The sequence below is a fragment of the Dreissena polymorpha genome, chromosome 12 (assembly GCF_020536995.1).
Source record: "Dreissena polymorpha isolate Duluth1 chromosome 12, UMN_Dpol_1.0, whole genome shotgun sequence".
In the NCBI taxonomy this organism is placed as follows: Eukaryota; Metazoa; Mollusca; class Bivalvia; order Myida; family Dreissenidae; genus Dreissena; species Dreissena polymorpha.
Genome location: NC_068366.1, coordinates 68,308,934 through 68,331,722, shown reverse-complemented (window position 1 = coordinate 68,331,722; position 22,789 = coordinate 68,308,934). Strand labels below are relative to the sequence as shown.

The window sequence follows — 22,789 nt, the reverse complement described above, 5'->3', positions numbered from 1 at the left end:
ATTTTATAAGCATTTTATTCCAATCTTGCGTCGTGTGCAAAAATTACCTTTCCATACGCGTGTCACATCTTCTTGATGTTAACGGTTGTCATGCCAACTAATGACGATATTTTGAAGATTTTTGTAAATCTTGCAACAGTGAGCATTATATATATATTGGAAATATTGCATTATTATTTCAATCATTTCAATTACATTAAAGAAAATGTAAGCACAACAATGTAAAGATTGTATTAAAACCACGTTGCTATCGCAGGCTATATTGTCATTGTTTTTTCCATTACTTGATTCCACTATATTGCCGTGAAACCATTGTGACTTATCTTGAACAAATTATGTTGCGCACAATTTCGCATGTGCCAGTCAAGGCCGTTATAGATTGTGAATGAACTGCTCTCCGCTTGAATTACACAGCCTCTGAAAGTGAAAATGAAATGTATGCATTTTAAAGTTGCATTACATTTTAAAACATAATGGAACTAACACGAGTTATAACGCTCTAAATTAAAATTGTTGCATTATGTGCATTCAAAAAAGTCAGCTGCATAATAAACCAATCATCACTTTCTTTCAAAGATTATCAGACAATATGCTATGAGAATATTCATTTGCAACACAGAGTTGACTTAACAAGACGATATTCGTTATCATCAGTAAGTTTAAACGATTCGAATGTATTTTCTTTTGGTGCGCCATATTTAAATTGTACTGAGTGCACATCATGACGTGTTGATCGACAGGTGAGGTAAATAAAAGACAAGTTTCCATTAATAACTCCAAATATTAGAGTATGTAGGTCAGCCAATCATTTTCCGCCAGTTAAATATTTTAACTATACATAAGCTGTTGTTTTTTTAATCTAATAAAGGTGTTCATTGGCATACATCTTCAAAATCTATTTTAAACAAAATTGTGTGTCCTCACTTTTTAATCGAAAACAGTTCATTTCAAGGTGTACATATAAAATTGCAAGGCACAATCACCATTACATGGCAATTAAAAACATATAAAAAATAAACGAGATGCCATTAACCACGAATACAGAAAAAAGTCGACCTAAATTTTAAAAAAAAAGACTTGTTGTGTTCGAAATGAAAATAATACAAAAATGCATGCTTACAATTCTAAAATCAAACATCATTAAATTTTCAATTGTTATTTTGTGATGACAAATGACTGTGCAGTTTAGTAGTTTTCTAATTATATTTACCAGCGATTGCCATAATTAATATCTAATGAAATTATCAATATTTCTTATTTCCAAAATCATCAAAGTAACAACGTAAGCAAACAAAAAATTGCAACTATGTGTTGTCCTAAATTATTTTTAAACATATTATAACATGAACGATACAGGACGAAATATACACGGGACCCATAAACATGGATTTAACTTTCGTAAACCTGTCTAAATGCCTTGCACATTGCACAATAGGCCGCATAATACATGTGAGGATTAGATCGACAGACATAATCTTTTAAAGTATACATGATTCCTATTTAGCATGGCTTATGATAAGTACTGTTGTAAAGGATGTCACGTGTTGATTTTTTTCCCAAATGAAAATTTCGAAACCAACTACACCTTGAGTAACAGCATCACAGTTATAACTGGACGATATGCTGAAAGTAGGACTAAGATCTAATCTCTAGTCCTCTGTGTTGAAAAATATTATTTTGCACTGATTGTAGATGCTGTGTTTAGTTGGAAAATTAGTTCACTCGCTCCATGTCTTTGTCTCTAAAGGGGCCGTTTCACAGATTTTGGCATGAGCTTTATATTGATAAATGTAAACATTGGATCTTAAAAGTTCCAGTAAAAAACAAGAATATAATTAAAGAAAGAAAAAAAGTGACCCTGCATTTGGCTCGATTCTGACCCTGGAGTAAAAGTCTATCGCTTAAACCATTCGGCCATCCGTGCTCATACCATGATTGATGTATTTTATACTATATATAAGCAATCATCGTAGTATCACAAAACATAACGACAACAACAGAACCCTCCAAATTTTTCAATCGTTTCGCGTTGCAACGTTTTATAATTTTCAGGCTTTAAAATCGTCAAAAAATGCATATAAAGGATATTCTAAGCATGGCAAATGTTCAGCATTACTGCTTCTTCACAAATATCATAACTACAAAGAAAATTTGCGAATCTGAAACAATTGTTTATAAGTTTTGTCAATTTACCAAAAACGTGAAAATAAATTCTTATTGCACTTAATGCGTTTTCGGCAACATTCTTTAACATATTTCGTCACACACATAAACGTAACTGAACTTATTTGTTTATATTGAAACAGCATACTCATATTTTGCACAGTAATATTAGTCCATACCGTTTTCGCAGAGCATGCCAGCGTATCCAGGGGCGCATCTGCAGGCGTAACTACGGAAATAGTTCTCGCACGTGGCTCCATTCTTACAAGGATTAGTTCGGCACTCGTTAACATCTGCATAGAACACACATAGAGTGAAATACTAAACTACGGATTTGTACATGTTCTTTTTAAATCAAATACAATTGTGCAATGTTGCAAAATAATTGAATGCTATTTAAGTTATCATAACAAATTGGTATAATGTTATGCCGAACTTAGGCTCGATTGGTCATTGTCGGCTCGGGTCGTTTACTTAAATGTACCCCGGTACGGAAATTATATCAACACGAATCCGGCCAATTTCATTGTGTCCACACCGGTCTTACTGACCTGTGTACTAGCACAAAAGGAATTGTGGGCAGCACTTCTTTTACAAGTGAAAAGTGAAAGCAAAAGTAGGTCAGGTAATCGTGCTTCTGATGATCGCTATCAGTCTTAACATAGATTGAAAATCACATTTAAACATAATAAAATAACATTTCTTTAAACAACATTCCGTTTTATAAACACAATAACAAACGTTTTTCTTTAATTATTAACTTTTTCATTCCTACGCAGAATTACTTTGGCGGAAGATAATTCCCAAACCAGGGGAATGTGATGCGTCTTAGTAAAGAGGTAACAATAACGTAGTGACGTCACCATCTATGTATAGAATGGGCCAATTAGACTGTACCCGAGTTTTATTCCCGTAAAAAATCCGATGTCGTAAAACGCGCTACAAAATACGAAACAGAATTCACTTCGAAAAACCTTCCTCGACATCCTTTTGTAGTATGAGTTTCGATTACATAGAGGTCATTTTACAGAATATCGACATTTATATCACCATAATCAATTGGGAAAAAAGCCAACAACGACCAATTTAGCGTTAGCATTCCCAGGTACTTTTCAGTATGTTTACCGTACCCGTTGTACATTTAAGTTTATTTAAAAGTACCCGGAGTACATGTAAGTAGTACTCGAGCCGACAATGACCAATCGAGCCGAACTTACCACACCCGCTATGAAATGTTAAGTTAATAGTTTAATCATGCAGTTCAATCTTTCGAAACATAATTTATGCAATGATACAGGCAATAATTCATCAACCAAGAGCCACCAACGTACCCAGTTCCCATGAATGCAGTACTGCGGTGCCGTCGTTTAACGCCTGATTGTTGATTGCAGTTCCCAGACAGCTGGCAATGCAGACCATGGCGCCATTAGTGTTGCCCGGCTGCCAGAAGCGAGCAGCCTGAGTGGTGTAGGCGTACACCATACCGCCATATGTGCACGGGTTGTCGTAGGCAGTAGTCTCGTAGGACAATGACCCCGTACCGGGAAACCTGTAACCGGTGCTGGGGCTAATCGATGATTGAATCTGGAATATATGAGACGCGTTCATCGAAAACTGGGCATAATGCATGCGCGCTAAGTTTCGCCCCATTTTAGCTTGTGAAATCCGCACAAGATTAAGGTTTGACGACACTTTCCGTTCATATGTGTATCGTTTTAAAGAGGCATATTCTATATGGAAATCCGGTTTAGGCGGAAAGTATCCATGAATTTCCGGATCTTGGACGACACTTTACGTACATGGCTTTAACAATGTTTTCCCAGACCGTGTCTCATATTAGTATATTTCAATATGTTACACACAGTATATATTGACAAGAAAATAATCTTTAGATTAATGCAAAAGCATAAGTCTTATCATAAAGACTGGAAATGTTGATATGAATTGGATAAATAATAACAAATATCGTACGTTGAAGATTTAAATATACGTGTACTTATTATCCCGTTATCATTAACGCTGTACACAGCTTCTAACTAACTCCAGACGGTGTGATAGGTATAATATCATGGTTAGTGGGCAAAAGCGTAGCTACAATATACATAAAAAAAACTCGGTTACAGCGCGTGGTGATGGTCAAATCTGCGTAACAATTTGAGCTTGTTACATTCTATTCACTTACGAAAATTATACTAAAACGAGACTAAAATAGACTGCTGTTCATCACATCATTTTATTTATTTTCGTAACGCTTTTGTATGTGAATGTAAAAAAATGCCTTCAGTGGATGGATATTAAACAAATTGTGACCATTAATAAATGTCGCTGAGCATAGCTTAACCAATTATATTCTATACACGGAAATCTAACATTTATTACCATTGAAATAGCAAGAAACTAAGCACCAATGTAGCCGTTGCGAAGAGGATATGGCAAACGCCTAGCGACCGTGAGGTAATGGGTTCGATCCCCACTATGGGAGAGTCCTTTCGACATCGATTAAAGACACTAAGAGAAATGAGTGTACCCAGGAAATGGACTCACGAGCGATTCAATAAGCGTCAGCATGTTGATTGCTTAAATAAGGTTTAAACTAAAACCTTACCCAAGCGCGAGTGAAGACCTGGTTTTCGTTCCCGGCCGGATTATAGTCGAGTATTTTTTCACTTCCGTTCTGGGTTGAACTTAGTTTCAGAGTACCGCTAGTGTGGTAGGGAAGAGTCTGGTTACTCCATGCATAGAGCTGCAAGTCAGCCACTGTTGCTTGACCACTAATCCCGTAGCCGTCCCCCATGCTAACAAGGCCTGAATATATTAAAAGATCCAGCGGCGCTGGAGTTGCAATACGCCACGCAATAATCTAATTGCGCTATAGCGCTGAAGTTGTGATATTCAACTCAATGTTAGTATTGCGCTATTGCGCTCAAGTTGTTGTACTCATCTCAATTCTCTAATTGCGCCATAGCGCTGGAGTGGTTATACTGAACACAATGTTGTTTACAAGTGGTTACACTCAACTCAATACTTAAATTGTGTCATAGCACTGAATTTGTGATACTCCACTAAATACTCTACTTGTGCCATAGCGCCGAAGTTGTGATACTCAACTCAATAGTTTACTCGGGCCATAGCACTTTAGTGGCTATATATGGGACGCCTCGTCTTTCTCCTGCGTACCATCACAAACACACATCATACCATGACAACACACAGCATACCATGACAAACCCACAGCAGAATATGGCAACTCATCCCAAACAAACAGCAAACCATCACAAACACACAGCATATTATGGCAAGCACACATCATACTATTATAAGCACATATCATATGATTTAAACTCACAAAATGTCAATGAATCAGCAGGAATATCAATAGTCCACAGGACACAGACGAGGGGTTCCACAGTTATACTTAACTGAATATTGTGATTGCGCCACAGCGCTTTCTTGGTAATACTCGCTATACTCTTATTGTGCCATAGCGCTGAATTTGTAATACTCAACTTAGTACTCGGATTACGTCATAGCGCTGGAGTGGTTATTCTGTTTACAAGTGGTTACACTCAACTCAATAATACAATTGTGACAGGGCGCTGGCGCTGAAGTTGTAAAACTCAACTCAATACCCTACTTGGAACATAACACTGAAGTTGTGATACTCATTTCATTATTTTTATTGAGTAATACACTCAATACTCTAATTGCGTCATAGCGATTAATTTGAAATATTCAACTCAATACTCTAATTGCTGCATAGCACTGAAGTGGTAATACTCAACACACTGCTGTTAGAAGCTGTAACACTCAACTCAATACTTAAATTATATCATTGCGCTGAATCTGTAATACTCAACTCAATGCTCTAATTGCGCCATACTGCTGAAGTTGTAAAACAATACACACTTCTCTACTTGCACAATGGTGCTGAAGTTGTTTTACAACCCACGACATGCTCCTTTCGCCATAGCACTCAAGTGGTGATACTCCACTTAATACTTGTATTGCTCCATAGCACTGAAGTTGTAATACTCTACTAAATACGCTTATTTTGCCAAAGCACTGAATTGGTGATACTCGACTCAATAGTTCTAACACTTCACTCTATACTCGTTTTAGCTAGGACGCTGAAGTAATAGTACTCAACGCGATACTATACGTACTATTTAGCTCTGAAGTTGTAATTCTCTTATTGGGAAATGACGCTGAAATTGTACAACTAAACCCAAAGTTGTATTTTTCATTTCAATACTCTAATTGCATAATAGCGCTATATTTGTAATACCCAGCAAAATGCTCTTCTTGCTCCATAGCGTTGAAGTTGTGATACTCAACTCAATATTTTAATTGTGTCGTAGCGTTGAAGTTTTGATAATCAAATCAATATTTAAATTGCGCCATAGTGTTGAAGTTTTTATAATCAACTTAATACTTTAATTGCGCCATAGCGCTGAAGTTTTGATACTCAACTCAATACTTTAATTGTGCCATAGCGTTAAAGTTTTGATACTCCACTCAATACTCTATTTGGGCCATAGCGCTGAAGTTGTGATACTCAACTCAATATTTTAATTGCGCCATAGCGCTGAATTGGGAATACACAATTCAATACTCTAATTGCGTCATAGCGCTGAAGTTGTAATACGATACTCAATATTGTAATTGCGCCATAGCGCTGAAGTTAACTTACTCCACTCAAAACGCATTTTTCGCCAAAGCATTGAAGTGGTAAAACTCCACTCAATATTCTAATAGCTCCACGGTACTGACGTGGTAACTCTCAACGCAATGCTGTTTTCAAGTGGTTACACTCGATTCAATAATTAAATCGTGCCACAGCGTTGATTTACTACACTCAAAACGCTTATTTCGCCATAGGGTTTACTTCACTCAATACTCTAATTGCTCCACGGTGCCGAAGTGGTTATACTAAACACAATGCTGTTTACTCAACTCTATATTTAAATTGCTCGATATCGCTGAATTGGTAATAAGCCAATCAATACTCTAACTGCCTCATAACACTGAAGTTGTAATACGATACTCAATACGCTTATTTCGCCATAGCACTGAAGTGTTCATTCTCCACTTAATACGCTTATTTCGCTATAACACTGAAATGTTCATTCTCCACTCAATACGCTTATTTCGCAATGGCACTGAAATGTTCCATACTCCACTCAGTACTCTTATTGCACTTAAGCGCTGAAGTTCTAATACTTCACGTTATACTCTTATTTGCCACGGCGCTGAAATTGTGGTACTCATCTCAATACTATATTGGCTCTTTAGCGCTGAAGTTGTAATACTTCGCCCAATACTCATATTGTACTATTGCTCTAAAGTGGCAATATTTAACTCAATACTCTAATTGCGCCATAGCGCTTAATGTGTAATACTCAACTTAAAACTCATATTGTGCCGAGGCGCTGAAATTGTCAAACGCCACTCAATACTCTTATTGCGCCAAGGCGCTGAATATGAAATACGCCACTTGATACTCTGATTGCGCCATGGCGCTGAACTTGTAATAAACCTCTCATACTCTAATTGCGCCAAAATCGTTGAAGTTGTAACACGTCACTCAATACTCAACTTACGTCCATAGATGTCTGACGGCGCCCAAATCTGGATATTTGAGGAATCGTACCCAAACACAACGTAACCGTTGGATCTGTATTTATTGTTCAGATAGATGACTCCAGCCGACCCTGATATAATGGTACAAATAAAACATAAAAAAGGTTAAGCAATTGTTTACCCTCATGACTCATTAGCGATTTAATGTTCAGTATCCCGTTTGTATAACCAATGGAAAACAATCAAATTTCTGAAAATTCAGTCCTGCTTAATTACTTGGAAATACATAAAACAGCTAAAACTTGATTCACAGGAACAAAACATAAAGCATTCATCGGTACTCGTCTTCTTCTGCACTGTTATTTTCCACTATTTTTTAAATCCGGTTCCAGTTTTACGTAATTTATGTATCATATCCGGATACATGTATATCCATGCAAACCACAAGTTAGGATACAAAAGACTCAATTGAAGTGCTGTTTACAATTATACTGCAGTATACCATGTCCATTAAAATTAAACTGGACATGCGCAAAGAATGAATTAAGTTAAGTATTTGTAAACTACTGTTTCTTGCAGGATCACCGAGAGATCAACTTTTGTTTGCCTTGTTCGATTTACATAAGTTCTAAGAAACAATTTAGAATCAACTATATGCAAAATGTAAAATAGAATATATTTGTATTATCTCAAAACACTATGCATATATTTTACATATATTGCACAAAATATGTTGAAAGCTTAGAAATTCAATGAGACTAATAAATCAGTTGCCAACAACCTACCTACTGAGTCGTCATATACAGTGGTTCCGGCTAGATCAAACTTTATGCGTGAGACCACGAGATTTGGTGTACCGTTAATACCATGGCTTATCTTCTTATAAGAATCAGCCGCTGAAACAGAAATTGTACTGTACTACCTTGTATTACACAGCGCATAATGCTGCTATTATGATTAACATGAGCCTCATGCTATGAGAACGGGGCTTAATGCAAGTGCGGAAATTATCTTTCCTAATTAGCCTCTACAGCCCTAACTGTCATATCAGGGACGACACTTTACGCTTTCGTGGAAGTTTTCGTCTAAATGAAGTCTCTTGTAGACAAAACTCCAGTATATGCGGAAAGTGTCTTCCCTGATAAGCCTATGTGGACTACTCTGGGACGATTCTTTACGCACATGCATTAAGCCCTATTTTATCAGCGCAATGCAAACTTCTTTGTTATGGAAGATGCTTAATGCAATACTTAAGGACATGAGATGGAGCATTTGAACGCGATCTTAGATATAATATACGCCGCTTAATGCGGACTTTGTATTAACAACTTTGTAATATACGCCGCGTAATGAGGACAACGCAATAACAAATTTATAATACAAACCGTTAAATGAGGAAGTTGTAATAACGACTTCGATATATATACCGCTCAAAGAGGAAATTGTAATGCCGACTTTATAATATACGCCACGTAATAAGGGCAGTGTGAATACGATTTTGAAAAAGACACCACTAAATGATGACATTGTAATGACGATGTTGTAATCGACCCCGCTAAATGAGGACAATGTAATGACAATCTTGCAATCGACCCCGCTAAATGAGGACGATGCAATAACAATGTTGAAATCGTCCCCGCTAAATGAGGACATTGTAATGACAATGCTGTAATCGACCCCGCTAAATGAGGACATTTTAATGACAATGTTGTAATCGACCCCGCTAAATGAGGACACTATAATGACATTGTTGTAATCGACCTCGCTAAATGAGGACGATGTAATGACAATGTTGTAATCGATCCCGCTAAATGAGGACAATGTAATGAAAATGTTGTTATCGTCCCCGCTAAATGAGGACAATGTAATGACAATGTTGTAAAAGGCCCCGCTAAATAAGGACATTGTAATGAAAATGTTGTAATCGAACCCGCTAAATGAGGACATTGTTATGAACATGTTGTAATCGACGTCGCTAAATGAGGACATTGTAATGACAATGTTGTAATCGATCCCGCGAAATGAGGACATTGTAATGACAATGTTGTAATCGATCCCGCTAAATGAGGACATTGTTATGACAATGTTGTAATCGACCTCGCGAAATGAGGATATTGTCATGACAATGTTGTAATCGATCCCACGAAATGAGGACATTGTAATGACAATGTTATAATCGATCCAGCTAAATGAGGACATTGTAATGACGACTTTCTAATATACTTCGCTCACTGAGGATATTTATATGGCAATATTAAACTAGATCCCGCTTTATGAGGACCTTGGAATTAACTACTTTTTTATAAACTCTGCTACCTCATTGATCGGTCAGTTGGTATAATGCCTTTAGGTAACATAAAAGCTTTTTCACAGTTCAAGATCATAATCTTTTATAATTTGCTACATCATTAATCACGGTCAAGTATTGTTTATATTTATTTCTTTTTTCTTGAAGAAATCACAAGAAACCAGCATTATGTCTTAAATAATATGATACGGGTTTATCGTGATTTGAAAAAGCAATCTGGAGTATCGACCTTAATTTAACTGTTCTCGTTTTTAAATAGAAAAGTAAGCAATTAGAAAAATCACGCATCCTTTTAAGTCCAACGACGTGTTAAGTTCAAACTAACCCAATTGAGTCGTAGATTTGATGGTGATCCCAGTATTTGAGAAGTCTGGTTTGGGGAGTGACGACTCCCGCCAACACCGCACTCGTACCTGAGCACTCAAACTGTCTTGTGTATTAGGGCCAACCCAGTAAGGAGACGCTCCTGTAAAATGTTTAATCAGCCCGGTTCAGTCGAAATTGTGCTTCATGATTTATGCATGTGAGAAACTATCGTCCCAGGTGAGCATGTGTAGTCTGCTCAGGCTCATTGGGGTCACCATGTGCCGAGTTTTTTTCGTTTAAATAAAGTCTCTACTTTGCAAAAATTCAATTTCCCATTCGGATTTCGTAGACACTTTAAGCACATGTACTAAGCCCAGTTTTCCCAGAACGAGGCTCAAATAATATCTTAAGTCCGAGGATAAGATATTTCTCACAGTCGTCGGCCCTGTTTACGAAACAACTGAACACATAAAATAAGTGTATACCATGTACGATAGTATATTTAAAAGATTGCGTTTCGGTATCTGTGTTCTTTTGTACGGATATATTGACTACAATTTACCAAGAATTACCATGTTATTGTGCTCTCTAAAAATAAACTATTAGAATAAACAATTTAAACTGAATGGATTGTTGTTTAAATGTATTTATTACTTCAAATGAGGCTCGTTCTTGAAAAACTAGACGTAATACAAGTGCGTTAAGTGTCGTCTAAGATTAGCCTGTTCAGTCTGCACAGGCTAACCAGGGACGACATTTTTTGCATTAAATAACATTTTTTAAGAAACTTCTTCATTTTAAACGAAAAATACAATAATAGCGGAACGTTTCGTGCCTAATTAGCCAGTGCGGAGTGCACAGGCTAATCTGGGACAACGCTTTACGCACATGCATTAAGTACCATTTTCCCAGAGCGGGTCACATATAAAAGAATGTACCCGTGTAAATTGTACTTCCCAGATGGTTGTTAGCCTTGAGGGGCGCACTGACACGCACAGATGTCTCAGAGTAAATGTAGATGACGCCGCCATACTTCTCCGGCTGGTCATCATCGCGCTGCTGGTGTCCTGTATAATATTAGTTGCAATAGAAAAATATTATCACAATACAATTGAGATACACTCAGAAAAAAAGAAAAACCGGGCGAAATGCATATGCATAAAGTGTCCCTATTTGAAGGCAACAGGATAATTAGGGGTGACACTTTCCGCCTAAATTGTATTTTCGCTAAGAAGACACTTCCTTTAAACAAAAAATACAGTTAAAGATGAAAGTCCCTCATTAGCATGTGCGGACTGCACAGGATAATCTTGGACGATACTTTACGCACATGCATTAAGCCCCGTTTTACCACAGCGCTTCTCATATAGCGGGATAATTAAACTCAAGAAAGTGATTGTTATTTAAGTCAAGTTTACACACGATATAAAACATTATAAAAATAAGCTGGGGTAACCGCCTTTGAACAGCCAACGCAAAGCATAAGGAATTTGAATCAGGTCGACACTTCGTACCTCACGGGTAGCCCGATAATATTCACTTAAAAGGGAAGGTACACTATCGTCAAAACAGAAAATAAAACATTTTTAAAAATGTGATAAAGTATAGGGTCAGTAAATTCCATGTTTATGCTCACGTTTGTGAACTGTATGATATACATCCAACGAGAGTGCAGATACCCACCTGATGCTTGGAAGATATATCCCTTGTTCGGCCCATCGATTGCCATCACCTGTACGTCTACAAGGATTGGAACCTCGCCAAGTTTATGAGCGAACTCCTTGTAGCTGCTGGCAGAGGTTTTACTGGAGGCGATATCTGTCCACGCACTTTCATAGTCCGGCAACGTCATAAAGCCGCCTGGATGTAAGGAATTTTGTATAATAATTCGGCAACGTCTTCAAGCCGCCTGAACAGAATGAATTTTGTATCATTCACATAACTCATTTTTTCTAATCTGAGAATGACATAGTATAACTTATTCAATATTACGCTCATCTAATGTGATGGCAAAACATGCCGAGACAGGGACATATCGCTACTTATCAAGGATGTTTAACCTTTGTGGCGTCTCAGTTGTATAGTCTCATGGTAAGAACTAATGAGGGCAAGTATGAAGCATTTCTACAAGAAAATGGTGTAGTTTGAATCGACAGTTGCTTCATGTTGCCGCATTGAAAGAAATAATATATCACCGAAATAATCGATTTCCTGGGACGACAGAGAGAAGGGGGTTACTGCTTAAAATGAAGATATACAATGAATGTATCTGTCATTTTATGATTCACGCAAAAAAAACGTATGAATCTAGTAAATTGAATGCTATCTTAAACTGTTTTTTTTTCAATATTCGTATTTCACTTATTTAGCAATAACTAATGAATATACAAACAATTTGCAATTACCATCATATTAAATGAATATTGTTGGACTATCGAATATCAATCTCACTAAGAATTTAACTTCATGATGGAAAAAACTTTGATTTTTGACACCATTAACACATTCAAAATATACAATAAGATCATTGATGAAAATAAATAGAAAATAAATCTGCGAGCAATACTTTTTAAGATAAATTAAATAATATAGTGCCAACAGAGTCTAAAGGCCGTTCGGACGAGACTTCACAACACATTTCTCGTTTTAGTATTAACCTCTATATAAATCTATATATTACATCCAAACGATACGTGATTCATGATATCTGCGTAGCAAATGTGAACTCAATGGCTTAAGAGAGTGATTTTTTGTCCGTTTTATTTTCACTACCAATCAATTAGACAATGGAAAAACGCAAACGACGAACACAAACACAAGCCGATGGCCACTGAAAGCTTTGGCATATACGATGCATATAACCAGCATTCTATTGTAGCTAATGAATTGCATTTTATATTGAACTTTATTAATCCACGCAAACTACTTATATATAAATCTCTGTAGATTTTTTAACGTGTATTTCATCAGTACGTTCAAACAGAACCGTTCAAGACAATTCCGAAAAAACAGCTGCAAAAGGAAATAGAAATACGAATATTGCTTTAATAACAAATGCAAGCACATTAAATGCGTTATACAAATGATACGAAATCAAGATTTGTGTAAAAGGATACCTGCTCCACACAGTGGTCCGGTAAATCCTGCTACGCATGCGCAAGTGAACGAACCAATGGTATTCGTGCATGTAGCTCCGTTTAGGCATGGGCTGGTAGTATTAACTGTACATTCGTTGATATCTGCAAACCGAACATACAATTTTTTATACATAAGAATAATGTAATTCATGAAATATTAGCCAAAGAAAATATCGAATATTATACAGAAGAAATAAGTATTCGTTTTTAAAGTATTCATTATTATTATCATCCTTATCATGTCACGCTAGAGAGCTGAGCTTGCTCAGCATTTGCCGTAACCTGTATTAGACGAATGGTGATCTGGAATGTCGCGCTAGAGTGTTGAGCTGGCTCAGCATTTGCCGTAACCTGTATAAGACGAATGGTGATCTGGAATGTCGCGCTGGAATGTTGAGCTGGCTCAGCATTTGCCGTAACCTGTATAAGACAAATGGTGATCTGGAATGTCGCGCTGGAGTGTTGAGCTGGCTTAGCATTTGCCGTAACCTGTATAAGACGAATGGTGATCTGGAATGTCGCGCTAGAGTGTTGAGCTGGCTCAGCATTTGCCGTAACCTGTATAAGACGAATGGTGATCTGGAATGTCGCGCTGGAGTGTTGAGCTGGCTCAGCATTTGCCGTAACCTGTATAAGACGAATGGTGATCTGGAATGTCGCGCTGGAGTGTTAAGCTTGCTCAGCATATGCTGTAACCTGTTTAAGACGAATGGTGATCTGGAATGTCGCGCTGGAGTGTTTAGCTGGCTCAGCATTTGCCGTAACCTGTATACGACGAATGGTGATCTGGAATGTCGCGCTGGAGTGTTGAGCTGGCTCAGCATTTGCCGTAACCTGTATAAGACGAATGGTGATCTGGAATGTCGCGCTGGAGTGTTGAGCTGGCTTAGCATTTGCCGTAACCTGTATAAGACGAATGGTGATCTGGAATGTCGCGCTAGAGTGTTGAGCTGGCTCAGCATTTGCCGTAACCTGTATAAGACGAATGGTGATCTGGAATGTCGCGCTGGTGTGTTGAGCTGGCTCAGCATTTGCCGTAACCTGTATAAGACGAATGGTGATCTGGAATGTCGCGCTGGAGTGTTAAGCTTGCTCAGCATTTGCTGTAACCTGTTTAAGACGAATGGTGATCTGGAATGTCGCGCTGGAGTGTTTAGCTGGCTCAGCATTTGCCGTAACCTGTATACGACGAATGGTAATCTGGAATGTCGCGCTGGAGTGTTGAGCTGGCTCAGCATTTGCCGTAACCTGTATAAGACGAATGGTGATCTGGAATGTCGCGCAGGAGTGTTGAATTGGCTCAGCATTTGCCGTAACCTGTTTAAGACGAATGGTGATCTGGAATGTCGCGCTGGAGTGTTGAGCTTGCTCAGCATTTGCCGTAATCTTTATAAGACGAATGGTGATCTGGAATGTCGCGCTGGAGTGTTGAGCTGGCTCAGCATTTGCCGTAACCTGTATAAGACGAATGGTGATCTGGAATGTCGCGATGGAGTGTTGAACTGGCTCAGCATTCGCCGTAACCTGTATAAGGCGAATGGTGACCTGGAATGTCGCGCTGGAGTGTTGAGCTTGCTCAGCATTTGCCGTAACCTGTAAAAGACGAATGGTGATCTGGAATGTCGCGCTGGAGTGTTGAGCTGGCTCAGCATTTGCCGTAACCTGTATAAGACGAATGGTGATCTGGAATGTCGCGCTGGAGTGTTGAGCTGGCTCAGCATTTGCCGTAACCTGTATAAGACGAATGGTGATCTGGAATGTCGCGCTGGGGTGTTGAACTGGCTCAGCATTCGCCGTGACAATTTTAAAGAAATGCTGATCTGGAATGTCGCGCTGGAGTGTTAAGCTGGCTCAGCATTTGCCGTAACCTGTATAAGACGAATGGTGATCTGGGATGTCGCGCTGGAGTGTTGAGCTGGCTCAGCATTTGCCGTAATCTTTATGAGACGAATGGTGATCTGGAATGTCGCGCTAGAGTGTTGAGCTTGCTCAGCATTTGCCGTAACCTGTATAAGACGAATGGTGATCTGGAATGTCGCGCTTGAGTGTTGAGCTGGCTCAGCATTTGCCGTAACCTGTATAAGACGAATGGTGATCTGGAATGTCGCGCTGGAGTGTTGAGCTGGCTCAACATTTGCCGTAACCTGTATAAGACGAATGGTGATCTGGAATGTCGCGCTGGAGTGTTGAGCTAGCTCAGCATTTGCCGTAACCTGTATAAGACGAATGGTGATCTGGAATGTCGCGCTGGAGTGTTGAGCTGGCTCAGCATTCGCCGTGACAATTTTAAAAGGAATGCTGATCTGGAATGTCGCGCAAGAGTGCTTAGCTGGCTCAGCATTCGCCGTAATGCTTTTTAAAAGGAAGGCTGATATAGCATGTCGCGCTAGAGTGCTGAGCTGGCTCAGCATTCACCGTAATACTTTAAAAAACGAATGCTGATCTAGAATGTCGCCCTGGAGTGCTGTCCTGGCTCAGCATTCGCCGTAAAACTTTAACAAGAGGGCCTGAAAGGCTCAAAGTCGCTCACTTGAGATAACAAGATATTATTGGGACTAATCTTCTGACCAAGTATCACGAAGATCGGAAAATAAATGTGGCCTCTAGAGTGTTTACAAGGTTTTACTATAGCCATATAAGATAAAATGCCTCGCCCCCTTGCAGCCATGTTTTTGAACCAACCGACATCATTTTTGAACTCATCCAAGATATTATCGGGATGATTCTTCTGACTTAGTTTCATAAAGATCGGACAGTAAATGTGGCCTCTAGAGTGTTAACAAGATTTTACTATAGCCATATAAGGAAAAATGTCCCGCCCCTTGGAAGCCTTTTTTTTAAAGCAAACATAATTATTTTCGAACTCTTCCACGATATCATTGAGACCAATCTTCTGACAAATTTCATGATGATTGGACAATAAATGTGGCCTCTAGAGTGTTAACAAGGTTTTACTATAGCCATATATAGCCATATAAGGAAAAATGTCCCGCCCCTTGGAAGCCTTTTTTTTTAAAGCAAACATAATTATTTTCGAACTCTTCTACGATATCATTGAGACCAATCTTCTGACAAATTTCATGATGATTGGACAATAAATGTGGCCTCTAGAGTGTTAACAAGGTTTTACTATAGCCATATATAGCCATATAAGGAAAAATGTCCCGCCCCTGGTGGCCATGTTTTTTAAGCAACCAAACCCATTTTGAACTCATCCAAGACATCATTGGGACAATTCTTCTGACCAAGTTTCATGATGATCGGAAAATAATTGTGACCTCTAGAGTGTTCACAAGGTTTTACTATAGCCATATAAGGAAAAAAGCCCCGCCCCTGTCGTGGCCATGTTTTTCAACCATCCGGCATCATTTTTGAACTCGTCCAAGATATTATTAAGATGATTCTTCGGACCGAGTTTCATGAAGATCGGACTATAATTGTGGCCTCTAGAGTGTTAACATGATTTTACTATAGCCTTATTTAGCCATATTAGGAAAAATGCCCTGCCCTTTGGCGGCCATGTTATTCAAGCAAACGTAACCATTTTCAAACTCATCCAAGATATCATTAAGACAAATCTTCTGACCAAATTTCATCAAGATTGGAAAATAAATGTGGCCTCTAGAGTGTTAACAAGGTTTTACTATAGCCATATAAGGACAAATGCCCCGCCCCCTGACGGCCATGTTTTCAACCAACCGGCATCATTTTCAAACTCGTCCAAGATATTATTGGGATGAATCTTCTGACCAAGTTGCATGAAGATCAGACAATAAATGAGGCCTCTAGAGTGTTAACAAGATTTTACTATAGCCATATAAGGAAAAATGCCCCGTCCCCTGGCGGACATGTTTTTCAACCGACCGGCATCATTTTCGAACTCATCCAAGATATTATTGGGATTAATCTTTGACCAAGTTTTATGAAGATCAGACAATAAAAGTGGCCTCTAGAGTGTTAACAAAATTTTACTATAGCCATATAAAGCTATATAAGGAAAAATGCCCCGCCCCTTGGCAGCCATGTTTTTCAAGCAAACGTAACCATTGAAACCAATCTTCTGACCAAATTTCAGGGAGATTGGTAATAAATTTGGCCTCTAGAGTGTGCACAAGGCAAATGTTGAATTCGCACAACGCACGACGGACAACGGACGACGGACGACGGACAAAAGGTGATCAAAAAAGCTCACCATGAGCACGTTGTGCTCAGGTGAGCTGAAAACGAATGCTGATCTTGAATGTGGACCTAGAGTGCTGTGCTAGCTCAGAATTCGCCTTGATACTTTTAAAACGAATGCTGATCTGTGAATGTGAACAAACTTAACCTTCTACTATTGCGTTGTTAGCACCCGTGAATACAAAAGATCGCCGCTATCTGTTGAGAACAAACGAATGTTTCCCAGATATATCAAATTTTACCCCGCTGTAGTAGTATGCACTATGAACGAGGTTACACAACATCCCACTATACTCGTTTATCAGCATCTATTTATAGCCTCAGGTTATGAATGACCTGTGCTGAGCAAAAATACCACGAAGCACGCTAAACGCAAATACGATGCGACTATGACTTTTATTATGCAATAATATACACTTCCGCGAGACGTAGTATTCGCAAACTTTTGTAAACTTCTATTAATAAGCAACCAATGAAACTTTACATATCCAGAAACCGGGGCCTAATGATTGCAATTATGTAAAGAATTAACCTCTAACTGAAGTAAGCAAAGGAAACGTAGCACCTAGTTAACCCTTTATTTCTATGTGCGAACGCAGGTTGAATGTAAAGTGTGCTGTTTGCTATCGTAACTCACTTCGTACCCGTCGCTTGGTTTGAGTCAAACAAAGAATGAACCACAACATAATTATAATAATAAATGTCTTGGTATTCAACAGCATTGTATTAAATTCTCAAGCAAACAACATTTAAAATTGAGCTACGCTGGCCAACAGACCATAAGACCCATTTTCGCATGACGCGGCTATGAGAGTGTGATTTAAATGTTTGGAAAGAAAACTGCATGTTCATCCAATATTAACATACGAAATATTTCGATGATGAAGAAATAAACCCATAATAAGCCATATGAGGACACATAATGGTGTCCACTCCCATAGTATAATTTTTATCTACTTATACTAATGTATGGTTTGCCTATTATAACACATATTTCATGCGTTGACTATGCGTCTAAGAGGGGAAAAAACCTCAATAGTTAAACTTTTGTTTCCAATTTAATTATTTAGAAACGTAAATTTCAAACTCTATTTCAAAGTCAGCATTTACGCCGACTACCTTTTTAAAAGATAATTCTTGTTATATTTAATAGATTTTTATAATCGAATTTAGCGATTATGAAGCATTTTTGTTGTTGTCTATCGAATCCTGTGGTTATTGTAAAACTCATTTTCAACGTTTTATAAATTGAGAACTGTGAATATAAACAAGCGTAACCTTTTACTTTTGCGTTGTCATTACCCGTGCAATTTGACTCTCCCTTGTTTATCGACAGCCGCATCTATTAATAACCTCAGATTATGAATGACCTCTGCTGAGCAAAAATACTACGTCATTAAGACGCAGCAGATAGTGGACTATTTTATTCATTCATTAACAATCTCATCTGCGACACGTATACTACAAACAGTGTTTATTGATTCTTTTCTATATCCAACACGTTCAAAAATATTCCATTTAACACTATATTCACATAATATTTCCATTTGTATATGGATATAGTTGAAGAACTCAAACCTCTTGCATAAATGATACAACTCTTTCTCGCGCGGATGCGGCAGATGTGGCGGGTATCCGGCTAAGCGTAGTTAACAGCGAACTGGCTTGAAATTTTTGGCACTGACATAAGTTGTTCGCAAGCGTGCAACTCAAACAATACTAATTATTTCGTAGACCCGACCCTTGTCGCTCAATGCTCCACTATAGCCCGGCGCGCATGCGCACGTATGCGATCCAACATTGTTTTTGCAAGTGCCCCTATTCATGCAAGGGTTTCTAGTTGGGGCTAAGCACTCATTGATATCTAAATATTAACAAAAATTCAAATGAAAATCTTGACCAACGGTACAAAAGATATTTTACTCTGAATGTAAACAAAGTAAACAAAACAATAATAGGCGATATTTGATAATTGAATAAACCGAATTTTTTAATTAACAAAATACCTTACGACCAAAATAGTCAGTAGCTAATATCGGACTGTAAACACAAAGTTTCGCATTATTAACATACTAAAATGTAACTAGTTATATTACTCATTTTGTATCAATGGTAATTTTAAGCGCCGAATCATCTAATTAAGTTGGACTTCTCCTGAAGAATAGACTTATGTATGGACCTTATCCATTGTTTATAGTAAATACAAATGTTGAGCGCATGCATGGATATATTTCTCATTGCGTTACGATTCACCAACATATTTTAATCCTGCAATTTACAAGCAGGTGTCCTCAAAAAAGTGAAATCAAACTGGATACACATAAAATCAAGACAAGCAAAACAATAATCGTGTTGAAAGTGAAACTGCAGTGCCTGCTTCATGTGGCTAAAAGGGAGCAAAATATTGTTAAAGTTAGTCATTTAAATAAGGTAATTAATGATACTTTATCGATGCCTGAGTACTTTAAGTACCGTAAATAAACACAATAAAATATTGTAAAACTCATAGACGATAAAACTGTGGGGAAATTGCAATTCATGATTGTATGATACCGCAATGTTCAACTACTGTGCATGCGTTGTCGTGTTGACCCGTTGACACTTAACATAGATATTACAACAGTCCGCAACGGCCGATCCCTCATCATTGTTATCGAACATGAGTTTAATGTTCAGAACACGTTCTTTAAAAAAAATGGGGTTTAATGCATGCGCGTTAAATTGCATCCCTTATTTGAAGTAACGACTGGCTTACCAGGGACGTCACTTTCCGCGTAAAATGGATATATTATAAAAAGAGACTCCCTGTAAAGTTAAAACGATAATTACCATACAGGCGAAAAGTGTTCTTCCTGATTAGCCGATGCAATCCACACACGCTAATCCGGAACGGCTCTTTGCGCACCTGCATTAAGCCAAGTTTTATGATAATGCGGTTAACATGCCAATAATTCCACACATTATATCTTACCTAACTCGCAAACCGTTCCGGCATCACCTTGAGGACAGCCGCAAACGAATGAACCAACAATCCACACACTCTTATCCGGAATGACTCTTTGCGCACATGCATTAAGCCAGGTTTTCTGAGAATTGGGCTTACATGAAAAATACTCCACACATTTTATCTTACCTAACTCGCAACCCGTTCCGGCATAACCTTGAAGACAGCCACAAACGAATGAACCAACAGCATTTGTACACGTCCCGCTATTCATGCATGGGTTGATTCCTGCACACTCGTCTACATCTTCAATTGGAACAACGGACACCACATACCAAATTAAAAGTATCGTTGATTATAAATACACCAATGACGAGTACAACCAATGGTACACTGTTTTATAATGTTGTTTTGATTTAACGTCCTCAATGCCCGTAGAAGACAAAACTAAAACAAAAACGCTCAATAAAAATGGACAATAAACTGAAGTCAAAAAGCTAAATTCTATCAAATTATATTTACATACTTCATACAACACCTAGATTTAAAAATATCACCAAACCAAGCTAATCCCTGGCAATTTATTTGTAGCATTTCTTTTTAAGAAACAACATTTTGTTTTACAGAAAATATCGAACGGCTTTACATCGTTATTCCGCAACATAAAAACGTACCTGTGGAGCAATTTGTGCCAGAATATCCCGGGTTACATGCGCACGTGTAAGAACCAACTGCGTTGTTACATGATCCGCCGTTGCGACACGGGTTTGATGTCGTGCATTCATTTATATCTATATCAAAAACAACATGGAGTAGTGTGTCATCGTAGAAATAAAAGAATCAAAGAATCTTGTCCCCCCAAAAATACATCAGTGCCTTGAAAATTAAGTTGGAGCTTCATCATGCCTTATACACTGTTTAATAGAAAACCTGGTGTGGGAGGGGTTCATAAATTATATACAATCGAAAAATCCATTGTTTTCATCATTTAGCATCCGTGTCGTTACTTGACATATGAAACTGAAATTTGGCACACATTTATTACAAAAATACTGCTTTTATGACAGAGCTGTTATACTGAGAATTGCAAGTCACAGATTGTATTGATACTGTCTCTTTAATGTTAATTGCTGAAGTGTTAATTACGACGAAGTCACATACAACAATCTAATATTGAACACTATAAATATTGCCAAAATATGGTTTTAACAAATTGGTTTGTAGTACATTAACTTCTTTTAAAATTTTATTCGGGAGAGATGAACAAAATTGATCGATTTAATTAAAAAAGTTCACCCATAAACCCCAAATTTACTATACTAAAAGGCAATAGGAGAATAGTTGACAACCACTGCTAAAACAAGCTCATTAGGACGAACTTTTCGCGTATTGTATAATATTTGACTGAGACTTTTGAAACATGTTTGTGTTCGGAGAATTAATATTTAACCAAAAATTAAAACTAAAATTCCCCACTTTTTGTTTGATCACCTATGGCAATAGAAAATCTCATAAAACGTAAAAATGAAAAAAGTTTGACAATATGTGACATGATTATTACCGTTCCAGAAACCGTACCTATAGAACACACGGGTCCTGTGAAGCCAGGATCACAAGCGCACGTGTACGATCCGTCTGTATTCTGGCACGTGCCACCGTTCTGACACGGATTGGTCCCGAAGCACTCATTGATGTCTTAAATTAAATAATATAGTGCCAAAAGAGTCTAAATACCGTTCTGACGAGACTTCAAAACGCATTTCTCGTTTTAGTATTAACCACTATATAAATCTTTGTATTACATCCATCTGATACGTGATTTATGATATGTTCGTCCGTTTCATTTTCACTTCCAACCAATTAAACAAAGGAAAAACGCAAACGAAGAACACAAACACAAGCCGATGGCCACTGAAAGCTTTGGCATATACGATGCATGTAACCGGTATCCTATTATCGCTAATGAATTGCATTTGATGTTAAACTTTATTAATCCAAGCAAACTACTATATAAATCTCTGTAGATACTTTACGTGTATTTAATTGGTACGTTTTAACAAAACCGCTCAACACATTTACGAAAAGCAGCTGAAAAAGAAATAAGAAATAAGAATATTGGTTTAATAAAAAATGCAAGCACATTAAATGCGTTATACCAAATGAAACGAAATC

General features: G+C 37.8%; 1 protein-coding gene across 1 annotated transcript in view; it reads right to left on the bottom strand.

Moving 5' to 3' along the window:
• Nucleotides 1-3,471: 3,471 nt before the first annotated feature.
• LOC127852694 (uncharacterized) overlaps nt 3,472-22,789 on the bottom strand; it is a 191,876-nt gene continuing 172,558 nt past the window's right edge. The window contains exons 2-4 of the mRNA XM_052386644.1: nt 7,764-7,874; nt 4,769-4,968; nt 3,472-3,747 (exon numbers count right to left, since the gene is read on the bottom strand). Coding sequence (XP_052242604.1) covers nt 3,472-3,747; nt 4,769-4,957 — 465 coding nt within the window. The 5' untranslated portion in view covers nt 4,958-4,968; nt 7,764-7,874. The remainder of the gene's footprint in view (nt 3,748-4,768; nt 4,969-7,763; nt 7,875-22,789) is intronic.